The sequence below is a fragment of the Centropristis striata genome, chromosome 17 (genome assembly GCF_030273125.1).
Source record: "Centropristis striata isolate RG_2023a ecotype Rhode Island chromosome 17, C.striata_1.0, whole genome shotgun sequence".
NCBI lineage: Eukaryota > Metazoa > Chordata > Actinopteri > Perciformes > Serranidae > Centropristis > Centropristis striata.
Genome location: NC_081533.1, coordinates 13064043 through 13072516, shown reverse-complemented (window position 1 = coordinate 13072516; position 8474 = coordinate 13064043). Strand labels below are relative to the sequence as shown.

Here is an 8474-nt window from a genome sequence, read left to right as displayed (position 1 = left end):
CACATAAAGATTATATTTAATGTGGTCAAAATAAGTAGATTCTATCTCAAACATTTTTATATTAAAATTACTTAAACAACTGCCTCAAAATCAAGGATGCATTTATATTTAATACATTTTATCAACAATATTAAGTAAAATGAAATGACTACAGCATAATTTATTACAGTGTATACATGAAATAAATATTTAATGAAAATACAGGTAATTCCTAGATGTTTCGATTATATTGTCCTTATAGAGGCACCAGTGGTAAAAAAATATATATATTTTACTCACAGCAAGGAAATGTTTAACTTTTTACACAGCTATAGTTTCTACTAACCTTTTGTGTTAGATTTTACATTCAAAACATAATCAATTTATAAAATAAGCTGCGTTAAGATTGAACCAGACCTGTGAGAAAATCTTTCATAATTGTATGTGGTTATTGTACGGAAACGTATTGCTGCCACACACACACACACACACACACACACACACACACACACACACACACAAGGCTCAGTATCACGTTATAATGTGAAACTTATTACGTTATAACATGATACTGAGCCTTTTTGTGTGTGTGGCAGCAATACGTTTCGGTATTGTACTGATTTTTCTTTTAAATGAAGTACATTTATTGTCTTGTATTATTTTATAAGTTTCTGCTGTTTGAATGACCCTAACTGCTGATGTTAAACTGCATATCCCATGAGGCACTGGGAAAAGAAAACATTTTATAACTGGTGAAGTTTTGAAATGGTCAATTTTAACCATAGATAGAAGATTTTAACCCCAAACTATGATTTCCCCCCCTGTAAACAGAGAAGTTTTGTTGCCTAAACATGCGACTGGAAACAAATAATAACAAAATAAATGTAATAATCAGTCACAAGTAAGGGGTGAAAGTAAGCCGGTACGGCGAGAGAGCACAGAAACACACAGCAAGCATTAAGCAATATGGGAAAATAATTTGGGTCATTTTTGATCCATGTTGTGCATCAAAGGGTTAAATATTTATTTCATGTATATATGAACTCTAAAAACTTATTTTAGAGTTGTGACTCACAACTCTAAATAAAGTTTCTGTTGAAACACCAACCCCAAACTCTAACAACAAAAATAGCTCATAAGAGTTGAATTTAAGAGCTGATATCTAGACATTTTTCTTGGTCATGATTTTGGTTATCAAGGAAACGATGGAAAATGTCTAGATATCAGCTCTTAAGTTCAACTCTTATGAGCTATTTTTCTTGTGATCATCATATTTGTCCAAACAAATGTACCTTTATTTTTACCAGGCATTAAAATGAACAAGAAATTGAAGAAAAAGGGTGGTCTAAGAATTTTTGTCCATGACTATATGATGCAGGTAGACATATTGCTGTAGCAGAAGGTATATCATATAGCTTCATTACACATAGAGTGAAATATTTCAAGCCTGTATTTCTAGTAATTTTGATGATTCTGGCTTAGAGAAAATGAAAACATAAGCCTCAGTGTCTCAGAAAATTAGAATATTACATAAGATATAAGACATAATGTCAGGCTTCTGAAAGGTATGTTCATTTCTATACACTCAATACTTGGTTGGGCTCCTTTTGCATTAATTACTGCATTAATACTTGGTGGCATGTAGGAGATCAGCCTACGGCACCATGTTGACAGTAATTGTACCAAGTTTTGTATAATAATGCAGAAACTATCCCTTTAATCCTCATACAGCGTCTGAAGGAGGACTCTTAACTGATATGTATAAGTTTGAAGAGGCAGGTAGAAATGGTGGAAAGTAACTATGTACATTTACTCAAGTACTGGACTTAAAGTAAAATTTTGAGGTACTTTTATGTACGTTTTATGTAACTTTATACTTCTACTCCACTACATTTTTAGGCAAATATTGTACTTTTTACTCCTCTACATTTAGCTGACAGCTTTAGTTACTCTTCAGGTCAAGATTTAAAATGAAAAACATGTTACATTTAAAATTATTACCCATTTTTATAAATTAAACCACTTAAAAGTTTATTAGGTAGTTAAAATGAGCGGAATGGAGTCATTTCACAGTGTGGTATTAGTACTGTTACTGAAGTAAAGGATCTGAAAAATTCTTCCACCACTGTCCTTTTTACTTCTTTACTTTTTTTTTTAACTTTTCAGGTCGGATTTAACAAAAGATGCGCGGGTCGCTGCGGCGTGCGCAGAACGCAGTGGTTCTGCGGCCCCTGGTGTCTCTCACCTTCCTCTTGACAACAGCCCATAGACTCCTATGGGGTTCAGGTCAGCCCAGTTTGCTGGCCAGTCCAGCCCAGTAACACCATGGTCACTGAACCAGCTTTTGGTACCTTTGCCAGTGTGGACAGGTGCCAAGTCCTGCTGGAAAATGAAACCAGCATCTCCAAAGAGCTTGTGGAAGCATGAAGACTCTAAATGTCCTGCTAGACGGCTGCTATGTTGACTGTGGACTTCAGAAAACACAGTGGACCAACAGCAGCAGAGGACATGGCCCCAAATCACCACTGACTGACTGAGGACTCACATATTCAACTTTCTCACAATATTCTAATTTTCTGAGACACTGAGTTTTGTGTTTCCATTATCTCTAAGCCAGAATCATCAAAATTACAAGAAAAACAGGCTTGAAATATTTCACTCTACGCGTAATGAATCTATATAATGTATGAGTTTCACTTTCTGAAATGATTGACAAAAAATATTGAACTTTTTCATGATATTCAATTTTTTTGAGATGTACCTGTATACACAGTCCAACACACCAACCTTCTATTTAGTTTAACATTTTGAATGCATAACTTTTGCTTGCCCCAGGACACTTAGTTTTCTCTGAATGATTAACAACACAGAGCGAGACAAACACTGAAAGCAAACACAAACCTGTTACTTAAGTCTACTTCTTGACTTCTGGAACCCTTTCTTAAAATAATGAAGTCCGGGCAACATGTTAAGTATCAAATTTATTCTCAAGTACACAAACAAAGGTGGCGATATGAAATCAAACAATGTGACACTGTCCATGTCATTCTTTTTTTTTTTGAAATGTTGAATCTTCATTTAGCACCTTAATAGTTCGGTTATACATGATTTATATAGTCACTCATACAAAAATGAAAATGGGTGAATAATGCGAGTCAGTAACATAAAAATAAGCATGGGGCATTTGGATCACAGTAACTTAAGATATACACTGTATGTAAATCATAAAATACCGCTTTCAGCATCTTGTCTTGTCACCTATTAGTACCGTTAAGCCTCTACAGTCCCATACCGAAAACTCCTCACAATAAGAGTTATTTGACGACTAGGCCTAGACAGTGATAACTAAAGTTCACCTGACATTTTTGGACCTATTTTCTTTTCACATTAGAGCTTGCTGTTCTGTATTGTTTCATTTACATAAGAGTAGTAGATATATACAGAGAAGGTCATTGTCAAACAATGCTGGAACGATTTGTTTTGTGTACCTGGAGTGTGAAAACGTCTCTAAGAACGCAAAGAGTAAGGCACTCAACATACTCCTGTGCTGCCGACAACTGCCATGGTGATCCAGATATTCATACAGGATTGAATCCTTTTCAAGTACACGTGTACCTGGCGCCCTCTAGTGTCAAACTGTGGTCCGTGAGCTTCCTGACATTGAACAGCTCTGACATTCGTAGCTCATTCAGGAAAGTGTTTACCCTCCTAAAAAGGTTATATTTCGGGTTTGAGGATTGAAAAAACCATAGTGCAGCACAGCTCTGATAAGCAATTACAATCTTGTGCTTTCTGAGAAAAAAAAAGCTCACTGCTGAGATAAGGAAGTAGAGCTTGTCTTTTTGTATTTAGGATGGTAAAATAACTGTTATGTAGTGGATTTTAATGAGAGAATCTAGACTTTGAAGAGACATAGTCAGACCGTTAATTGTTTTTATTTTGTCTCATTTTCTTTGTCAACATTAAACCCTGTTCTGACCAAATTTGTAACAAGTGCCCTCAATCCAATAGGCCCTTGTGTGCTCGGAAAGCTATCCTCGTCAAAGCAAGTGGGAACCGTACACTAACTTCACATGACTGGTCACCAAACACCAAGACAGAAAAAAAACCAACTACATGACATCCACAAAGAACTCGCTGGGGTTTCCCATGGCCAGGTGGAAGGACTGGCGTGATGCAGTCAGCTCCGGGGGAACGGAGCCCAGGTCACGGGTGGGCGGGGCGCCAGGAGGCCCCCCCGGGGTGGAGGAGGGGGGCGGGCCTAGAGCCGGGTGCATGGGTGCTGTGGCCATCTGCTGCGCGTGAGGAAGAGCGTGAGCGGCCGCCATGGCGGGGTGTGGGTGCTGGGGGACCATCATCACCATCATGGGGTTGTAAGGCAGGATCCCCGGCGGGTAGGGGGACATGTGGGGCGGCTGGGGGATGCGGTGATGATGCGAGCGCTGGGAGGAGGCGTGGCTGTGCTCGCTGGGGGCGGCCGAGCCGTGGCCGCGCCTCAGGCTGCTGCGGGTGGAGTATTCCGATTCGCTGCCGCTGCCGGAGCGGGAGTCGGCGCCTTCTCCGCCGCCGCCACCGCCAGAGGGGGATTTCTCCCCTCCCCCCACGGTGCTGCCGGGACCTTTAGTGCTGCGACGGCGCTCGCCCTCGCTCCTCGTCGAGCCGCTGCTTCGGCTCCCTGCGGGCGGGAAGAAAGTGCCGTTAGGTGACCGGGCCGGTTTGTGTAGTTAAGCCAGCTTTAACCATCGACTTCCAGAGACTTCCAACCAGTTAGTCAAACATGAACAACTTAAAGAGACTGTGTAGCTCGAGGCCTCCTGCACTGTCAACACTGAAAATTACTGTTATCCTGTTTTGTGGACGGATTTTTTTTTAACCCTTAATAGGACACTCAGTGAAATACTTGCAAATTCCGAATTTCAACACTAGAGAATATTTGAGGATATTACATACAGCCAGAATGTGTAAAAAAAACATATTCAGTAATATTTTCAGAAAAAAGTTTAACTAATATTACTTTTTTTACTTTGTTTTTTTACATGGTGAAGATTGTTTAACCCTCTGAAATCTTGCTATTATGTCCTTTAAAAAAATCTGTGAAAACATCTTTACCATGCCATGTTGGTTTCAGTTTTTTCAGAACAACCTCCTCTATATGTCCTGATAATTAATTTTTAACTTTGACTTACGTGAATTACTAAATTTTGAACCCAAAAGAAACAAAGGAAAACATCAAATCTGATCAAATTAAATTTCAATACACAGAATTTTAAATGTTGCAAAAATTAATTTAGGTTGCAAATATAACATATAACAGGTAAAATGAGGATACTCTCTAGTTCTATATTCTTATGCTAAATATATTTGTAATTTTTTTTTTTTTTAAATCTGGCATTGGGTTTCAAGCCAGAACTTTAGAGGGAAGCTGATGGCAAAGCTCGACGTTGCTTCATTTTTATGTCTTCACGCCATGAAGAAGTAATGTGCAGGTGCTTTCATGGACTCTAGAGGGTTAACCCTTTATCGGGCGAAGAACTATATTTGGTAACTTCAGTGGATATCTCAATGGGGTCTCCATGTCTCTGCTTGGTTGTAGAACCACATGGATTTCTTCCAGCTAATCAGCAAAGATCAGGCTACGTCACAGACAATGACACCATGACATTTGAGAATATTTAGAGAAAAAAGTTGCAAATTTACTAGATTAAAGTGGCAAATGTACAAGAAAAAAAGTAGCAGATTTATGAGAAAAAAGTGGAAAAAAGCAACTTTTTCTAGCAGATTCACCACTTTAAATCTCATAAATCTCCACATTTTTTTCTCGTAGATTTGCCACTCAAAATATTACCCCCCTCCTCCAGGTCTGTATGTTTTTTGTTTTTTTTTACACATTCTGGCTGTATGTAATATCCTCCAATATTCTCTAGGGTTGAAATTTGGAATTTGCAAGTATTTCAATGAGTGCCCTATTAAGGGTTAACAGATTTTTTAACAGACATAATAGCCGAAGATTTCAGATTGTTGAATGTCCCTTCAGATTTTTTAACACGCTTCTCATCAGGGTGAAACCTGAATGCTGTCTGCGCTCACCTTCGCTGTGCTGGCTGCCCGTGCTGCCGGGGGCGTAGCTGTAGCTGGTGAGCTCGTGGTACGGAGGCGGCTGGCTGGAGAAGGCATGTGTCGGGTAGGGCTGATAGGGGAAGGTGTGCATCATGGGCCACGGGGAGGCCCCGGGGAGAGGCAGGGGGGCCAAGGTGTCCTGGTCTGAGGCCCCACTGGAGCCGTCATTGTCATTCAGGGACAGGTTGGCCATGTCTGAGGGAGAGACAAGAACAATGGAAGGAGTGAACGAGACGGATTAACAAGCAAACGTGTGATACTCCTGCAGATAAAGATCTACAACAGATACTCATTACGTCCGTGTCCTCAGATATTACCATTTGACATTCATTTTTTCTTTTGCATGCATAAGAAATGAGAAAGTCACACTTAAGCCAAGGAAATGGGTGTAGTCTAAAGCTGTGATATCTGCTACAGCTTGCAACGGTTTGTTTTTTTCTGCATGTTATCGAGTGTTTTCTGAGATGGCAGCACATTAAAGAAATCGTTCCATAACTGAAACGTCACATGATTGCAACCGTCAGTGTGTCCACAAAAGGAATGTGTGCAAATGTGATTAAGTGTAACTTTCATGCAGGCTGAGCCGGTCAGTTTTTTTGAGGTCAGTGTTTTTTCGAGTTACTCACAGTTCTCACAGTCGCTTAAATCTCCAAAGACGTAGTAACATTGTTCGGAGAAGGTGATCTTGTTGACGGTGTGCCGGATGAAGCCGGCCTTCAGCAGGTTGCTGGCGTACTTCCTGGCTTCACGGCGGTCCTGGAAGCCCTCGATGTGGTGGAAGAGCCACTCCACCACGTCTGAGCCTGGTGGTGACACGACATGAAACACGAAGAAGAATTTAATTCAACCCAAAGGAAATATCTGTGAGAAAAATGTCCAGGTATACTTAATAATATAAGGTTAAATAACTGAACATCATCAATCTATAGAAAATCTAATAAACAAACAAAATTATAATTATAAATTAATACTAAATCTGTAAAAATAAAATATATACTACCTATACATAAGTTTAAATTACATAAAAATATATACTATATATATTAAGTATAATATAAAAATATAGATACTATCTATACATAAGTGTAATAAAATACAAAAATATAGATTCATATCTATTTATATTGTGTAATAAATACAAAAAGATCAAAAGATCAAAATAAAAAATAGAAATACCATCCATACATACGAAGTTAAAAAAAATACTACTAATGGAAAAAAATACTATCTATAAATATTAAGTGTAATAAAATACAAAAAATAAAAACAAATGTAGTATCTACACAAAAAAAAGTAAAATAAAATACCAAAAATTATAATCAAAAATGTATACTCTCTTTTTTTTTACAGTATAAAATACAAAGAAAACAATTAATAAAAAAGACAACAATTAACTACAAATTTGTTGCAAATTATACAGATACAATAAAATAATACTCCACATGGGGGCAAACGATTTGTGGTTTGCAGTATTTTCATCAAGAAGCTCCAGTGGAAAATTCAGTAACTAACAAGAAAACGTTGTTACACAGCTTGATAATGAAAGCTGTTTTCTATGTAGATAAACCAGCATAATAAGCTGTGAGTGGCAGATACAGTGATGGAAAATAAATACTAGACCACCCTTGTTTTCTTCAGTTTCTTGTTCATTTTAATGCCTGGTACAAGGTAAAGGTATGTTTGTTTGGACAAATATAATGATAACAACAAAAATAACTCATAAGAGTTTAATTTAAGAACTGATATCTAGCCTGATATGATAATTATTTTGGTTATTATCTAGAAAACTAAAAGAAGAAAAAAGAAGATATTTTTGTTATAGTCAGCAATTGACTGAAAGTGAACAGTAATGATGTTTATAAAGGTATTTATTTTATTCCCATTTATTCTTTATTGTCTCAGTTTTTAGAATTGGCTGACATTGTTTGTATAATGTATAAAATTTAATTTTAACAATTTTAAATATTATTTAATAAAGTTTATGTTTAGAATTTTTTTTTGCAGACTGATGAAAAATCAGTGCAGCATCCACATAAAATATATGAAAAATATTTTCATTCAAGCTCAAAAAATTACTATCATCCGCCAAAACGGTTATTCCCCCCTTTAAAATCAGTATCAGTCTCAAAAATCACATATAAGTCAGGCTGTAATTCAATATCTACATCAAGGATTGTGTTTATTTAACATTAAAGACAACAATTCCCATGATCCCACGCTGCTTCACCACATCATCAAAGTGTTTTGTTAATGTTTTGATTGCAGCAGAAATTACATACAGTGTGTTTAAAAAGCCCAAAATGTAGTTTATGTAAAAAAAAAAAAAAGAAAACTCTTCTTGTGATTCAGCGGCAGGTGATTCCAATTTAACAGATGTT

The 8474-nt window shown here is 37.3% G+C and overlaps 1 protein-coding gene across 1 annotated transcript in view; it reads right to left on the bottom strand.

Annotated features, from left to right (window-relative positions):
• Window positions 1–2971: 2971 nt before the first annotated feature.
• dvl2 (dishevelled segment polarity protein 2) overlaps window positions 2972–8474 on the bottom strand; it is a 29022-nt gene continuing 23519 nt past the window's right edge. The window contains exons 13-15 of the mRNA XM_059355431.1: window positions 6723–6899; window positions 6067–6291; window positions 2972–4654 (exon numbers count right to left, since the gene is read on the bottom strand). Coding sequence (XP_059211414.1) covers window positions 4092–4654; window positions 6067–6291; window positions 6723–6899 — 965 coding nt within the window. The 3' untranslated portion in view covers window positions 2972–4091. The remainder of the gene's footprint in view (window positions 4655–6066; window positions 6292–6722; window positions 6900–8474) is intronic.